The sequence below is a fragment of the Pseudochaenichthys georgianus genome, unplaced genomic scaffold, assembly GCF_902827115.2.
Source record: "Pseudochaenichthys georgianus unplaced genomic scaffold, fPseGeo1.2 scaffold_618_arrow_ctg1, whole genome shotgun sequence".
In the NCBI taxonomy this organism is placed as follows: Eukaryota; Metazoa; Chordata; class Actinopteri; order Perciformes; family Channichthyidae; genus Pseudochaenichthys; species Pseudochaenichthys georgianus.
Window position 1 is genome coordinate 88004 of NW_027263176.1, and position 17902 is coordinate 105905.

Sequence of the window (17902 nt, forward strand, 5' to 3'; positions counted from 1 at the left end):
ATGGGTAATGCTGCAATGATCTGTTTGGTATTTCGAGCCAAACACTTCAGAGACATGTTTTGTATATATCTGACACTATGATGTATTAATGAAAAACAGTATAATAGGGGACCTTTAATATATTTATCAAATATCTATTTCTGTTGACACCAAGTGCTAGCTCACACAAGTAGCAATAGCCAAGTGTAGCATATGTCCACCCTGTAAGTAACTGTTTTTCACTTTAATAGTCCCATGATGTCCTGAGATGGACCAAAATATTGGTATTATACTTTAACACCCGTCATGAAGATTAAACAAAAAAAAATCATTGAAAATTGTTTCAAACGAATTAAAAAGTAAATACATTTCTGTTTACATGATGAAATACCCGGATGTGTTTCTATGGGGACGGCAAATTCACTTTATACATCCATGACGCAGTAGCGTAGAGCTACGTTGATACGGAAGTGGGCGTGGTTAACTCTAAACGATGGACGTGACCCGGAAGGAATTGCGCTTCACTCACATGTGGACAGGATTTAACACCAGTGACGGGAACGTGCATGTGTTGTGAAACAGCCCGAGACAGACAAGCGCGTAATTATCACACAGTTTGTTTTAATAAGAGTAAATCAATATACATATAATCATAGACCGCGCGAGTTGTTTCCGTAGCAGAGCGACCCTCACGAGGCGACAAATGATACGATGGAGAATTTAGAACTGAGCCTGCCATCACTGGGTACCATATCCAGACATGTTGACAAAAGTCACAACGAACTGTCCCAATATCTATCAAAACAGGTAAGATGTGTTCATTTCTAGTGTGTATTAAACAAAACTGTGTGTCAGACTGTTTTAATTTGACTCAAGACGTACGTACGTGCGTGCGTGCGTGCAGTTACCTTCCCTACACATGTCAGTGGTCACTCACTGTGCCTCATATTAGTGTGTTGTGTCATTAAAAGCATTCTGCTGCCATAATAATACCCATTATTATAATGCTTAGTAGACATATTGATGTATGTGTTTATTTCAACCAATCAATATGGACCTTTCCTCTGTGATCTCTCCTCAGATATGGAGCCAGCAGGACAGGCAGTGTATTCTGGACTGTGTGTCTCAGCTGCTGCTGGAGAAGGACTATACTTTACTGATTGCTCGACATCTGAGGCCCCTGGTGTTGGACCTTTTGGAGCGAAACGCAGAGAGGGTCAAAGCTGGGGGCCGGATCAACCATGACCTCCACGAGCGCCTGTGTGTGGCCCTCAGCAAACTGCTCGGCATCAGTCCTGATGCTCAGGCGTAAGTAACACACTCCTATTTTCTTTGGTGAACTTCAGAAATGTCCCCTCTATTCAGCAGAGCACCCAAAGATGCTCGGGGTGCTGCAGCTGGACACGGGGCTGGGTTTGATCAGTGGGTCTAACCCTAACCAACATCGGAAAATCATTTGTCACAGCAGAAAGGTTGTCAAGCATTACATACACAAGTTAAACATATTTAAAAGATACAAATATAATAAAAAATAAACATTACATTAGCAGCAAGTATATACAAATTCAGTATGTAGTATCTAAATAATACACAATATAAAGAAAATATTGAATACATTGAATACTCTACAGCAGTGGTTCTCAACTGGTCAGGCCTCGGGACCCACTTTTTCCTTTGTCAATAAATCGCGACCCAAAATGTTGAACCACTCAAATCTATTCAACAAAAAATCGTGCAGTAATATATATGCTTTTCAGCATACAATATTAATTAAAGTGATGTACAGTGCATATATCCCTTCACAGAACTAAAGTATGCTTTAAAAAAAGCAAAGTATTTTGCCGTACTTAGTTCCCAGCACTTAGTTCCCCCATGGAACTAAAGAGCAGATCGCGTTCACACCGGAATAAGTTCCTTGAGGGAGGATTAGGCAAATGAAGCCACTGACGTCACTTCTTCTTCTTCTGCTTTGGGTTTACTGGCAGGCCGCAAACCACTTCACGGCGTATACTGCCGCCCGAAGTCCCCGGAGTTGGGGACTGGCTTCAGTAGAAGCTGCTGTGAGTCCCAGCAGCTTCTACTGAAGCCTTCTGAGTAAATCGCCAGAACGCAGACACCATTTTTATCTGAAGTTGTACCCATGGATGTATAAAGAATAGTTCTACCGCAAAGTTATTCTCCGTGGGGACTTCCGGCAACAATCAAGAGAAAAACGGAGAAAAACGCACCTTTAGACCTAACACACTTAGCTATGGCACTGTCGTATACATCGAATTATTACATTTGATAATATGTAATCAACTTAGACACCCCTCCCAAAAGAAATAAAAATATAAAAAATTAAAATTACAATAAAGATATTCATAACTCATATTCGAATACCTGAATCATTTCCAATATTCGATCAATCGTTCCCATCCCTACTACAGACGCATATTGGCATTGGATGACATGATAAAAGGCTGAACCCCTGTCCTGTGTAATCCACTGTTCTCCATCAGGTTTGCTGCCAGGTACTTCAACAATGCCCCCCCAGTGTTTCAGAGGCTCTTCTTCACCAGTGAAGAGGCGTCGGCTGTTCAGTACGGCCCGCGGAGGATGAAGCTGCGGGACCTCATGGGGGCCACCTTGCGCTTCCTCCAGAGTGACTGTGCCAAGTTCCGGATGCTGTGGGACTGGAGCCCTTGTGTGTCCCAGCTGCTCACCAGTGATGTCATGGTGCGAGGGTATGTACCGTCCCTGGGGGGTCTTCAGGGGCCACAAGAGGCATTTCCAAAGTATCCACAGTCGATCGCGAGATGTGTCTAAAAATAGAACAACAATATTCTGTTTTATCGTTAATGTCCTATAACATAATCTTCCTGTGCCAGAATAATGCACTTGAACGCATCAAAGCTTTGTGATTGGCCGGCGTGACCCCATGTGTCGGGGCGTGGCTGGTCGGCAGTGGGCACTATTTTGCTGACGTTGTCCGTGGCAACAGGAGTGACAGTCCGCACACACACAAGACCGCAATTATGGCAGAAGCAAAAGAGCCCAAAATATATAATTTTCACTCCGAGTGGGAGGATGATTATTTGTGTATCTATTCCAATTCAAAGTCCATCCGTCTCATCTGCAATGCGAGCGAGGCTTTATCGAAGAAGGGTCTTTTAGGAGCGGCATTTCAAAACAGTGCACAAACGCTATGAGACGGAATTCCCTCCTAATTCTGCCCTACGCTCCAAAAGGGGAGGGGCCTGAGAGGACAGCTAAATGCACAGCAGTCCATTTTCACCAGGCCCAACAACAAGAGCATCTTATCGTGTCCGTCACGTTCTTGCCAAACACATGAAGTCTTTCAAAGACGGCGAAGTTGTGAAAGAAGCATTCCTGGAGGCTGCCGACGCGCTTTTGGGGACAGTAAACAACAACAATAACAGTAGCATTTCAACAGGTTTTTGATATAATAAAAACTCAAGTTGGATCCCGTTATTAATCAGCTGTGTTTTAGTTTGTTTGAACTTAGTCATTATAATTATTGTACAAAATGGTATAAGAATGCAAACTTAAATTGATCATAGTCTATTATCGATTCAGGTTAAGAAACTAGTGTTGCTGGCATCCTATTTTAAAAGGCATTTCTTTTTATACTCTACTAAAATGCAACCAAAAAGGGTTTGATTCTATTAATTGTGTCTCTTTATTGCACGTTGGCAGCAGATTCCTGTGTAGCTTCAGATCTGAGTCGTCTTATTAGTAAGCCTAAGTTATACTTTTGTAGCAACACTATTTTTATATAATGGCAAAGAAAGGGTTCAGTCTTTTATTTTTTCCTGTGTCATATGTGGCAGCACTGTTCAATGTTTCTTAAACATTACCCACTGTAGTGACGTGTTAATAAACTCTGTATCAACAACACTGTTGTGTAACTTCAGTTAAATACTTGTATGTGTGTAGATTAGAAAGAGGTAAGATAAAGGATCTGCAGTATTTTATGAGGTATTAATCGTACAAAGGTCAGTTGTATACAAGTAGAAGTGTGTATGTACCTGGCAGTAGGCTGTCAGTAATGGCTACGCCTCTCTATTTGGACTGGTAGATCTCGGCAGTCTGGCAACTTTAAAAGTAGTTCTCAGTTCAAAAAAGTTGGGCACCCCTGGCCTATATGATGAAGATTTCACATTTATTTTTCACAAATATGGTTCAAGTTTCTACAATTGGCCTACAGTATTTGACAGAAGACGTTTTGACATATCACAATATTTAAAGCACATTTGTAAATAACAAACTGGCTGACGGCTGAATTTCCTGCAGCTTTTTTCCATTCGAGGGTCCTGGCGTTGTTCATGCCAGCTCGATGTCGCACAGTCATGGCACTTGAATAAACCACAGGATCATTTCAAAAATCCAAGTTACTATTGTTGGCTTCTACAACCGTCATGAGCTTTATCCTGAAACCGTAGACTAGCTTAAACTAGAAATGCTCATTTTGACTTGTTGAGTGTATTTGGCAGCGTTAGGTTTCTGAAGCAACATATTTTATTTTATTTGTAGTTGACCTTTATTTAACCAGGATAGGTCTCATTGAGATAAAAATGTATTTTTCAAGAGAGTCCTGGCCCAAGATTGGTAACAGTACAGTTACAGACAATTTACGTATAGTTAACAAGCTGCAAGTATTAATTAAAAAAAAAAAGCAGTGCAGTAGAGTGTGAGAAATCACCAGATCAGCAGCCTCCAGTGTTTCTCCTTTAGCATTGTTAGCAGAAGTGATTGACAGCTCTGAGATCAGTTGGTCATGGAAGGAAGATATCCATTGCTTGATAAATACAGTATGTGGGGGTTTCCATTGTGTTATGAGAGTTCCTTCTTCTGCGGTTAAGCAAGCGTGAAGCACCTTTTTCTGATGCTTTCATAAGTTGATGGAGGAATCATCGTTCAGCTATACAGTGTTTGGGAGTCACGGTATCTGAACTGAGCTCAGATCTAATGTCAACAACTCTCAAACTTTCTACATCTTGGCCTTCTCTTGCTTTCTGCTTGTTTACCTTACAGATGAGACTTACTGTGTTTTCTTGTTGTGTGTCACAGGTACACAGCCCAGTGTTTAGCGCTGGTCTCTCATATGACTGATAATCAGAAAACCATCTTCCAGAGGAAAGTGCTGACCAGTGATGAGATCCTGCACATGAAACTCAAGTATGTTCCTTTTTTCTTTTGTCATATCAGATAACAGCCACTATAAAGTGTTAGAAAATACTAATATATATATATTTTTAATATATGGCTAGTCTTATATATTATGTTCTACATAAGGGGAGATCTGTTGCATTTTTTTATGAAATGCCAACACTTTTTTTTAAGAAGACATTGAACTAAACAAATACTACACAGTACAACAAATATTTATTTTAATAATTTAAACACTTGCAAGTATTCTGCAACAACCCCATAATGTGATGTTGTAATGTATTTCTAGGGTTATTTAGCTGTTTAGTAGAAATGAAACCAAGTCCAGTGAAAAATGGAACAATATATAACATGGCTCGGTGCCTCGGTGAGTTCGTATGAAATGAACCATAAGTAGGGCAGAGCATTATGGGTTAGAAGTTTAGTTTCCATATCCATAAGTGGTAAAACAGGTTTGTTTTTACTAGGTACCCTTTAATACGAACAATACAATCTGAAAAAAACTCAATTACAAGTCAAAGTATGAACTCCAAATGTTAGAGAATAAAGGTACAGAACGATCGTCTCGGTTTTATAACTTTTTCTTTGTTGCTTCTTAAGATCTTTGGAAGAAAGCCAGCAGCTGGAGGTAGAGAAAGCTCTGGTGTTAGCCAATCAGGGCTCAGTGGTGTGGCGCCAGGAGAAAGCCAATAAGTTCACCAGAGGCCAGGTGGTGTCAGAGGACCTCTCCCAGAATGTGGTGGCAGTTTGCGGCGTCATCCTTCCCAGGATAGCTCCTCGACTGCCCGAACAGGTATTCATTTACCCTTTAGTTTGTCCCATCAAAATACTCTGCTGTGGACCTTATTGAGCATTTATGAGCAGCCAATCATTAGACGGGCACAACAGATTACATCTGATCCCACCCACATCCTCCACCCAGAGTTCCAGATGTGTGCAATGGGCTCACTGTCAGTATGTTGTCTGTGAGTGCAAACTGTGTACATGTAGTTTAACTCATGTGGGAATATGGGGTTTTCTTTAATCGTGTACTATGTAGTATTTATGATTTGACCTTGCGAGACCATAAAGTGCATCATATGGTGTTTTGGTCTTGATGCTGATCTCACTTGCAGAGGAACCAAAAGGATCTGGTGCTGGTGGACTCAACGTGCCGGAATCTGAGGAGACTGGCTCTGGCCGTGGCTTCCCAGAAGCCTGTGCTGCTCGAAGGTCCCATTGGCTGTGGAAAAACTGCCCTGGTGGAGTTCATGGCTGCCGTCACAGGACACACAAAAGCTACAGACATCCTGAAGGTGCAGCTCGGGGATCAGACTGACAGCAAGGTGAGAGCACACAGGAACACAGTTTACTGAGGCGGGGAGTACTCAGGAAGCAGGGGGGGGGGCTAATTAACAACAGCATGGAGATGTATAATGGTAATTGTAGGATCTAGTATATTTGGAGCTTATGTTCCACACTTGGACTTCAAAGGGACTTCCAGGCGGGCATTCGTTTAAAACAAAGAAACTTGTCAAAACTACGATAAATACAATCTAAATATATATAAGTATTACCGCCAGCTTGTGACAGTTATTCATATACGATATGTGACCTGCTCCATCGAGATCAGTCGCATTGACCCGAAGACACATTTTGAGTTGTATACACTGCTGGAAAGAGGAGATTCCTAGCTTTCTAATGATATCATGTTGTTGTTGTACTCCAGATATTAAGCAAAAGATGTCACATTATATAATGACTGTCTCCGAGTCCTCATTTTGAGAAAAAGGCCTTTAAAGTTTCCTCTTCTCTGGAATCCATCGATCTGATTGGTTATTAGCAAATGATCAAAGTAGTACGGAGGGAAGATATTTCCGTTTGGATTACTGGTCTGGGGGAAGCTCGCGTGCGTGCGTGTGTGTGCGCGTGTGTCATTTTGCGTTTGTGTGTATTGTGTTTGTTTCCCGGGGAAAACCCTCACGAGAAACACCGGCTGTTGTTCTGCCTGCTGTGACGTCAAGTTACTCCGTTCTCCGCTTGTAATTATGCCGAAGCTTCAAAGTTGTATTTATCATCTGAATTTGCCGAAACAAGTTTAATATTCTGAAAGCCAAGACTTTGTTTAATTGAAATCAGATGAAAACAAACTGTAACGGACCCTGCCGTGTTATCTATGATTACTCTACGCCTTACATTCATAATGTCAGCCGGAGGGAGGGGGGGCGGCGCTGTGGAAGAGCAGCTTGCGAGTGAGAGCTGCCTGTCTTCTTCCCTTTTTTAAAAGCTTAAAGAATGTATTTATCGTGTGATTTTGGAAATTAAAGTTTCATATTCTGAAAGCCAAGACTTTGTTTGTTTAAAATCAAACAAAACACCCGAACCCCGATTTTTTTTTTTTACGCAAATCCACGTTTATTTTTAAATGAGCCGTTGCGACTTCCGACTGATTTCGATAGAGCGGGTCACATATACATTTGTTTCAATACTTTTATACAACCTCTCATTCCATGAGTTACCTGTACCGTACAAGAGCACAAACACGTCACTGCAGGAGGCTGCACACACTCGGTCTAATAAACAATGATTTGACCTCTTTGCGTTTCACCTAAAGGACCCTGGGCTGCACTCTGTGTCTGTGTGAGCTTTACTCCATGTATTTGTAACTTTACCTACTAAATGTTAAAATTCACTTTGCACATGAACATATCAGGAAATGACAGGTTAATTAAATAAGAAAAACGCTATAAATGAAGTGCTTTTGCAATATGCTAAAGTCAGGGTGTCTCTGCCTGCTCGTTGTATGCTTCTCTGTCCCCAAACTTTATGGTTGTTCAAATATGAAATAACAGGGCTCCCGGTGTCTCACCTTGTAGAACACATGACCCATATAGCAGGGATGAATTTGTACCTATGGAGTGCCGCCTCTAACATTGAATCTGGATGAGATGGAGGCGAACATCTGTCCTGTGTTGTGTGTGTGTCCCAGATGCTGCTGGGGATGTACCGCTGCACTGATATCCCGGGGAAGTTTGTGTGGCAGCCCGGGACGCTGACTCAGGCTGTCTCTAAAGGCCAGTGGATCCTCCTGGAGGACATCGACCACGCGCCCCTGGATGTGGTGAGTTCACACTTGTTGAGAACTGTATAAAATATGGCCTTAACCCTTGGGTTGTCTCACCTTCCACGGTGCAATGTTTGTCTTGGTTTGACTGTTAAGAAAGCATATAGTATAAGTCACCACCCAAATATACATAACACTCTTCAAGCAAACTTATTTTCAGTTTTAACTTATCTTTTTTAAACGTATAAACAACATTTGACTTCAGTTTTTTTTTGAGTAAAAAAAGCCAATGTTTTGACTATAGTTAAGATCAGAGGAACATATGGCAATAGATTAGAACAGACTTGTATATGTCAAAGTTGAGTAAGAATTCAACTTTTAAGATAGATCAGTGTAAGAAAAAGTTTTTAGAGAGTTCTTGTCCATGGACAAGTGAGTTTGGCAATTTACTACCGAATACATTTTTCACTTGTCCAGAATGGACAAAAATTGGGGCCACTGGAATCTTCTTCTTCGTCATCGTATTTTACATTTTCCCACGGTTTTTATGACACCGCTAACGTAAGTGAGCGGTAAGATTTTACTGCATCACCCATAGGGTTGGGTATCGTTTGGATTTTAACGATTCCGGTTCTGTTTTTCGATTCCGGTTATAAGGTCCTGCCTCTCTGGCTGGCTCCCACCCGGAAAATCTTCAGTGTTGATTGACACTTCAGTAATAGCCTATCAGATAGCGCTGTGGGCAGGACTTTGCTCGTGTACACAGGGTGATGACTGCAGCCAGAGAAACGGCCGCATCAGAGCCAAAGTTTTATCGGCAATTTGATAAAAAAACCCCTATTCAATATATCTTAAAACGTATAAACAGCTTGATGTTTGTTGTGAATGAAAAAACTCACAACTGTATTTGTCTCTTAGATCTCCGTGCTCCTGCCTCTGATGGAGAATAAGAAGCTGATGATTCCTGGACGGGAGGACTGCATCGACGTCGCTCCTGGGTTTCTGTTCTTTGCAACAAGAAGGTAAGAAAATAATATCATTATGAATCAGCTGTTTGTAGAGATGTGACTATTTGGAGGTTGGATAGTGAGTTTAGTTTTTTCCTCTTTGGTAAGGTTTTTGTATTTGACACCTGCCCACAAATAGAGCAGAACAGGAAGCACTGTTTGGGGGCGTCGTTTAAAAAGATGAAAGCCACAAAAGTGCTCATGAACAGTTTAGCTATTTGAGACAAGCAATTTACAGCCAGTTAAGAACAATTGGTAGGCAGTGTCAGGATAAGAAAGGATATACACTGAACAAAAATATAAATGCAACACTTTTGTTTTTGCTCCCATTTTTCATGAGATGAACTCAAAGATCTAAAACATTTTCTATACACACAAAATAACCATTTCTCTCAAATATTGTTCACAAATCTGAAAAAAATCAGTGATAGTGAGCACTTCTCCTTTGCCGAGATAATCCATCCCACCTCACAGGTGTGGCATATCAAGATGCTGATTAGACAGCATGATTATTGCACTGGTGTGCCTTAGGCTGGCCACAATAAAAGGCCACTCTGAAACGTGCAGTTTTGCTTTATTGGGGGGGTCGGGGGGGTCTGAAAACCAGTCAGTATCTGGTGTGAGGGGTAGGGTTAGGGTTAGGGTAATGTTGTGAATCGAGTGGCCTGTGTTCGTCGTTCATAACATACGCCTGCCCATACCATAACCCCACCACCACCATGGGCCACTCGATTCACAACATTACCCTAACCCTACCCCTACCCCTACCACTCACACCAGATACTGACTGGTTTTCGGACCCCCCCAGACCCCCCCCAATAAAGCAAAACTGCACGTTTCAGAGTGGCCTTTTATTGTGGCCAGCCTAAGGCACACCAGTGCAATAATCATGCTGTCTAATCAGCATCTTGATATGCCACACCTGTGAGGTCGGATGGATTATCTCGGCAAAGGAGAAGTGCTCACTATCACAGATTTTTTTCAGATTTGTGAACAATATTTGAGAGAAATGGTTATTTTGTGTTTATAGAAAATGTTTTAGATCTTTGAGTTCATCTCATGAAAAATGGGAGCAAAATCAAAAGTGTTGCGTTTATATTTTTGTTCAGTGTAATATCCATCCATGAGGCCAAATATTTCATGGAAGCCTGCCTGCAGACCTCCACTCTCAGTGGACAGTTCCGGTGCAGACCTCCACTCTCAGGACACCTCCACTGTCAGTACAGGAAGTGACGATTCTGACGTGTTTTTTTCCCGCCCACCGAAGGACTCGTTTGATGGAAGTTTTCAAATCACAATGGAGACTCATCACGGAGGTGATGAGTCCGACCACCGTGCACTTTGGGTCGGCCTTGGTCAAGCCCTTTTGACCCCTCCAGCCTGGTTCTCGTAAAAGTTTTTTGCTCAAATAACACCATGGAGGAATGTAACGGGAGTTGACAGGGGACTCTGCCCGCCTCACGAGGGCCTATTTTCGGACACTTTTTTTCACTTTTCCCCGTTTTTTTTTTTTTTTTTTTTTGGTATTTCACCCGGTTTCTTCTGGGGACATTGCCCGGTCTCGGGTGTCCCCCCACGGCCTGTGTCCAGCCCCCCCCCCCACACTCATCCATATATTAATGGATTTTGACAATTTTTGTTGCATTTTTCTCCTCTCACTGATCGAATGGCAAACACGACCCACTGTCGTAGGGCCTCCGCGCCGGCCGATATGAAGCGTGACCAAGACGCACCGTCCAGGGGTCTCTCACGGGTGCACCTGGCAAACACGGTTGTTTCTCGAACCTTCCACTGTTGTCTAGCGGGTGTAATTAAAATACAAGATGTCGTATTTATATATATATATATATATATAGATAATAATTGTCAGTGCTATTTTATGTTGTATTACCGTGCATTTCCTGTTCGGAAAGTGGTGCTGTACTGAGAGTAAACAATACAAGGTGTCCCTATTTTTATATATATCTATATATACTTTATGTATATAATAAGTGTCAGTTCGATTTTATTTTGTATTTGCGTGCATTTCCTGTTCGGAAAGTGGCGCTGCGGCTGTACTGATGGCTGTACTGATAGTAACTATAATACAAGGTGTCCGTATATATCTATATATATATAGATATATACATATGTATATAATAAGTGTCACGATCCGATTTTATTTTGTATTTGCGTGCATTTCCTGTTTGGAAAGTGGCACTGTACTGATAGTGGTGATTTTATTTTTGGAATTCTTAGCGTGCACTTCCTGTACTGACAGTGGAGGTGTCCTGAGAGTGGAGGTCTGCACCGAAACTGTCCTGAGAGTGGAGGTCTGCAGGCAGACCCCTCTCAAATATTTTGTACATTTGTACACAAGCTGCCTCTCTCAGTATCTACACAGCTTTCCTCTTTTCATAACAATACTGAGTATACTGTACATAGTTTTTTGGTATATCTATATTTCATGTAAATCATTTTCTAATCTTACAATAGTTTTTATTTTTGGGTGGTTTTTCTTACATTTTATCTTTTAAATGTGCTCGATGTATGCACCATATACACCAAGGCAAATTCCTCGTATGTGTAAACCTACCTCAATAACCTGATTCTGATTAAATAAATCCTGTATACCAGCATTCAGCTGTAGAATAGGGATGGAAGTAGTTTTGTGATAAATGAGAACTTGATGAAGTTCAAACCCAGCCGACTTAAGCCTAGCCAGTCCCTGCCTAAAGTAAGCATGGTATGACTTTTGTTCTGCCGGTGTTTTCAGGATGTACTACAGCGGGGGCAGTTGGCACAAACCACAGAACTCTCACGCTGCGCTGCTGGACAAATACTGGACCAAGCTGCAGATGGGGAACATGCCCAGAGAAGAGCTGAAGAAGGTGAGTGATGCACCCCCACAGCTGCACAGCATACTGCCCATCAGCCCGCTATTTACAGAGGAATACATGGACGTCATATAGGTGTTGTGTATAGGTGCTGAATCAGCTGATAGAGCTTTGGGAGAAACCAGTGTTGGAGTAAAACCCTGAAGGAAGCGTCCAATCATACTCAAACACGTTTACCCTGCTGGGGTTACGGGCCTTCCACATGTTGTTTTTCTGGGGCTCTCATTGAAGATGACGTCACGCCTCCGCCTACACTGCGTTACTATAGTAATTATCCCAGTTCCTAAACTGTAATGGAAGCGCAGCATTAAAGTGAGCCGGGCCTAATAAGGCCTAACCAAACCGAGCGAGGCCTGCAGTGGAAACGCGCCATTAGTTCCCAGCACTTAGTTCCCAGCACTTATAGTCCAGCAGCAAGTCCTCAAAAAAGGCTTTAGTTTTCGAGATACCCCTACCCGAGGTGGAACAAATATTGCCACTACTCCGTGGTATCTGTGGCAAGTACTTCCGGCATATGCCACCGATGCCACAACTTGCCGAGGCATCTGCCGCTGCTCAACGGGAGTTGCCACAAGATGCCAGAGTAAGAGAAGGTTTACTGTAAATGCCACTCGACTCCGGTGGCAAATGCTGCTATTTAAACCCGTATTTATCGTGTAAAATGTCGCTGTTTAGGCATGACTTTATCGAACTGATCTGTACACAGGACTGATGTGCAATCTCTATTTTTCAAAAAGATTATACATTATCATTTCTATTACATTTTACTTGGAGCGTGGTTTGCTAAAATAAACAAACGTGCTGTATTTATGATGAAATATTGGCGAGTGAGGGTTGCAACGCCCTTGGCAATTGTCGCTTCTTGAGGGGAGTTTCCACTGCTTGCTACTGCTAGTGAGATGCTAAGGTTTACTTTATAAATTAGGCAAAGGACTTATATTTGCCCCATGCCTTCAGCAGCAGCAGGACATTCACTTTGATTTGAACCAGTTATGAAATGTCATCATTTCGACAATAAAGAAATGCTACATAAACGTTATCTTGCACGTTTTATCGAACCATCTCCGTTTCTAACTTTCAATATATTTAAAAAGAGATCTCTCTCTCATCTGCGTGCGGGGGCGGGGCCTCACAGAAATGCTGCTGCGCTGTGCACACAGTTTTGCCGGTAATGAATATTAGGATACATTTTGTGAGGAAACTTTTCCAATAAGTATTCCAAAATGTATTCAGTTCAGGTTTACGAAAGTAACTGTATTCGGATTAGTTGTTTTTCAAATGTAACGCGAGCTGAATACAGTTGGGCTACTTGGTTTTTGTATTCTGATTACGTAACGCCGTTACATGTATTCCGTTACAACCCAACCATGTGTACAGATCATTAGTCCTGTGGACAGATCAGTTCGATAAAGTCATGCCAAAACAGCAACATTTGACACGATAAATACGGGTTTAAATAGCAGCATTTGCCACGGAAGGCGAGTGGCAGCTACAGTAAATCTTCTCTTACTCTGGCATCTTGTGGCAACTCCCGTTGAGCAGCGGCAGATGCCTCGTCAAGTTGTGGCATCTGTGGCATATGCCGGAAGTACTTGCCACTGCCTGCAGATGCCACGAAATGCGCTTGCTGTCTCTCCTCACTGGCGCGAAGATCAAAGCAGTCCGTGGGTCTGGCTCGTCATCTTGTATCAGAGCGAGTGTGTGTGTGTGTTGTCCTCTCACTCGCGATCAACTTTCTTATCCAGTGAAAAACCTGACCTGTACGACAGGTCATGAAAGAATATAAATATAATATAAACTAACAATATAAATTATATAATTACATTTTCAAAACTACTGCAAACTTAGCTCTTTTGTCAATACAGCTTATAATGGGGCTCAAAATGGCAGCTTTACTCTCCTCTACACGTTTAATTTATCCTGTTCACACAAAATAACACATATTTCCCCTTGTAAAATACACATTAAAGCCACGTAGTTTCAGCCAAACAAAATAACAAATACATGACATTGCAAGCCATGTTCATAGCTTCCCTTACAGTTCAACAACATGAAATGCTAACAATAAAGCTAACATTAAATCACTCAATACAAAACTTTTCTATGAAAAGGTTTGACTCACCAAAACACCGTTGGTTAATGTTCTATACCGTCTACTGGGTTTCCCGACCGTGTGGATGGTTTTCTTATCTTTTTTTAATCAACTTTGAATCACTTTTAAAGTTTTAATATAATTTACTCCGCTCGTCTCATCTGCGTCTTGCTCCGTTTTCTCTTTTCTCCTGCTACGCTGCGCGTGCCTGGTGGTGAGCAGAGATCCCTTAAAGGAACAGTACCTTGTAATTTGTCATACTACTTTTATTTATTATATTTTTAAAGGGATTGGTCAATGTTATCATTGACCAATTTTAAACGTGTATCCTTTAATGAAATCACTTTTGAATGACTTTATGTTTTAATGTGGGTTACACTAACATCTGCAATGTACATTTTGTCAATAATTATTTATATTACTGTACTATTACATGTTAATAAAATATAAAGATAGTTATCAAAGAAATCACAAACTCAAGTATAAAGAAGAGACCATGTTGTAAGAAAACACTTAACAGATAAACTACAATTTTATCGATCATGAAAATAATAAAAGAAAAGTATCGAAAAAGAATCGGAATCGCAATTCTTGACTTGGTATCGAAACCAAAATGTTGGTATCAAATCAAGTTTTATTTATATAGCACATTTTTAAACGATTTTTGGTCGAGCCAAAGTGATGTACATATAATAAAAATAGCCTACAGTAGAGACTTTACAGCAAATACAACAGCACAGATTGTTCAGAATATCAGTATGAGAAAAACAACACCCTCTGTCCTTAGACCCTCTGTCCTTAGACCCTGTGTCCTTAGACCCTCACATCGTACAAGGAAAAACTTCCTGAGAAAACCCACAGTTTAAGGGGAAAAAGTGGGAGAAACCTCAGGGAGAACAACAGAGGAGGGATCCCTCTCCCAGGACGCACAGACGTGCAATAGATGCCGTGTGTAAATGGAAGAGATAATACATTTTACAGCATATAGACCGAATGTTAGGAAATGCATGTGTCTGTAATGAGAAGATGAATCCACGAGGATGTCAGCTACAATACTGTGGAAGCCATCAGGGAAGCAGCATGACGAGACCCAAGGCAGGACCACAGAGACAGGTTCAGCCACGACCCGAAGTCCACGACTTAATTCAGAACTCAGGATAGAGGATCCAAGACACAGGACTACAGCAAGAGGATCAGCCTCGACTCCGGATCCGGTGTAGATATAGATACAAAACAAGAAAAAAGATTTGGCTGGGTTAATCGGAACAAGAGAATACACAGACACAGACAGAGAGGGGAAAGGTCATTGGATAAAAGTTATTCTTGATAACCCTCTAGAAAGATCTCATGAACTTCCCCACTCAATCTATCAAGACCCGAGCAGTTCTATTCGATATAGGATAAGAAACAGAGAGAGGGAGCACAACAACCTATCTCTTCGTCAGATGCACTCCCCCGCTTATCTAAGCGACTCTGTACCCCTCTACAAGGCCATAGACCAGCAGAGGGAAAATGGGGGGTCAAAGGGAAAAAAGATTAAGTATAAGGTACTATATTTTAAGTAATCCTATCTACTATTCCTATATTCGAATAATGTATAAACTATTTTAAAAATACTTTATGAAATCCTATGTTATGTTATAAATATTAAAATATAGAACTAAATGAATAAATAAATAACTAAATAAATGAATAAATAAATAATTAAACAAAAGCCAGAGAGAAAAAGTGAGTTTTAAGTGTTGATTTAAAAAAACCCAGGGTCTGGGCCGACCTCACATGGAGGGGCAAAGTATTCCAGAGCCTAGGGCCAGCCGCTCCGAATCTTTAAAAGATAAAAACGACTTGGTCTTAGCCAATAGTCGTATTTTGAAAAAGCAGGTCTTGACTACAATGCTAACCTGCTTATCAAATTTAAAGGCACTTTTGAAGGTCACTCCAAGGTTCATGACAGAGGGGAGGATGTTTTTACTGAGGGAGCCCAGAATATCAACCGGGGAGACTGTTGTTTGGGGTCCAAAAAAGATGACCTCGGTCTTGCTCTCGTTGAGGGTGAGGAAGTTTTGGCTCAGCCAGGATTTAATCTCTGTTAAGCAGTCCTTCAACTGCTGTAGTGAGTTGGCATTTTTGATTGAGAGGCAGATAGATCTGTACATCGTCAGCGTAACAATGGAAGGGGATATTATATTTTGTGAGAATTGAACCTAGGGGCAGTATATACAATAGAAAAAGGATGGGGCCCAGAATCGAGCCCTGGGGAACCCCACAGGTAAGAGGGGCTTTTGCAGAGGAGAAGGCACCTAACTGCACTGAGAAGCGACGGTCCGTCAAATAAGACCTGAACCATGCAATGGCAGAGCCTGTGATGCCTGCGGACTGTTCAAGCCGTGACAACAGGATGCTATGATCCACAGTGTCAAAGGCAGCTGTCAGGTCTAACAGCACCAGGACAGCTGGGCTACCTGAGTCGGCGGCTAAGAGCAGATCATTGAAAACTCTTAAAAGGGCTGTTTCAGTACTATGCATAGGTTTAAAGCCAGACTGAACATTTTCATGGATGCCATGCGTGGTTAAAAATGACTGCAGCTGGGCGTAGACTACTCGCTCCAGGGTATCGTGACAACACTACCCTTTATGCAAAAACGTTAAGACCTAATATAACTAAAAGGGGTGCGTTATAAAAAAATGCACTCCCCAATCCATAATCATGAAGGTGGAATCTAACTATATCAAGAACAATTTGTATTGCATCCAGGGGTAGAAACATGTTTATTTCTGCTGTAAAGTTGGGTATTTTAACATGGCGGTCTATGGAAATTGCTCCTTTCTGCAGCCATCCCCCATCGGCCAATAGATGAACTGCAGTTTGAGGCACTTCCTTATGGGCTTCCCGGCTCTGCCCCAGATTTTGCCGCTTGGTCCCGCCCCGCCCCGTCTAACAGTACAGAAAGCGTTGAGATGCATTTACTTAGGAATCGATAACCGGGATAGGAACCGAAACTAACATTTCTAAACGATCATGATGGAATCGACATTTCGGATTTTGGTACCCAACCCTACTCTTCGGTCCTCCTGTTAGTTTAACGTGCCTGCCTCTTAGTTAATTCCCAGGGTAACATGCACGCTGGAAATACTGAGGGAGGTACCGTCTGAACTGGATACTATGATTAATTTGAGTTAAAAATAGTGCGCGTTAAAGTCTCAAGATTAATCACATGCGTTAACTTTGACAGCCCTAATTTATATAAATTAAAAGAAAAGGAACTTATGTTCAGGGGTGCACATCACTTATTTGCCCTGGTTCTCAAAGGAGCACCTGGAGATGTTGCTTGGTGCTCATCCTTAAAATGAAATAAACCGTAACTTTTGAGGGGTCTTGACTTTATTTGCCAGACACACGGCACTGAACACACATGCAGAGGTGAACACAGAACACACATGCAGAGGTGAACACAGAACACACATGCAGAGGTGAACACAGAACACACATGCAGAGGTGAACACAGAACACACATGCAGAGGTGAACACAGAAACACACATGCAGAGGTGAACACAGAACACACATGCAGAGGTGAACACAGAACACACATGCAGAGGTGAACACAGAACACACATGCAGAGGTGAACACAGAACACACATGCAGAGGTGAACACAGAACACACATGCAGAGGTGAACACAGGACACACATGCAGAGGTGAACACAGGACACACATGCAGAGGTGAACACAAG

General features: G+C 41.8%; 1 protein-coding gene across 1 annotated transcript in view; it reads left to right on the forward strand.

Moving 5' to 3' along the window:
• Positions 1 to 536: 536 nt before the first annotated feature.
• LOC117443516 (midasin-like) overlaps positions 537 to 17902 on the forward strand; it is a gene marked incomplete at its 3' end in the record, with an annotated part of 40288 nt that continues 22922 nt past the window's right edge. Inside the window, exons 1-9 of the mRNA XM_034079443.1 lie at positions 537 to 786; positions 1061 to 1287; positions 2481 to 2705; positions 5053 to 5160; positions 5752 to 5944; positions 6267 to 6476; positions 8120 to 8251; positions 9113 to 9216; positions 11957 to 12071. Of these exons, the coding sequence (XP_033935334.1) occupies positions 691 to 786; positions 1061 to 1287; positions 2481 to 2705; positions 5053 to 5160; positions 5752 to 5944; positions 6267 to 6476; positions 8120 to 8251; positions 9113 to 9216; positions 11957 to 12071 (1410 nt within the window). The remainder of the gene's footprint in view (positions 787 to 1060; positions 1288 to 2480; positions 2706 to 5052; positions 5161 to 5751; positions 5945 to 6266; positions 6477 to 8119; positions 8252 to 9112; positions 9217 to 11956; positions 12072 to 17902) is intronic.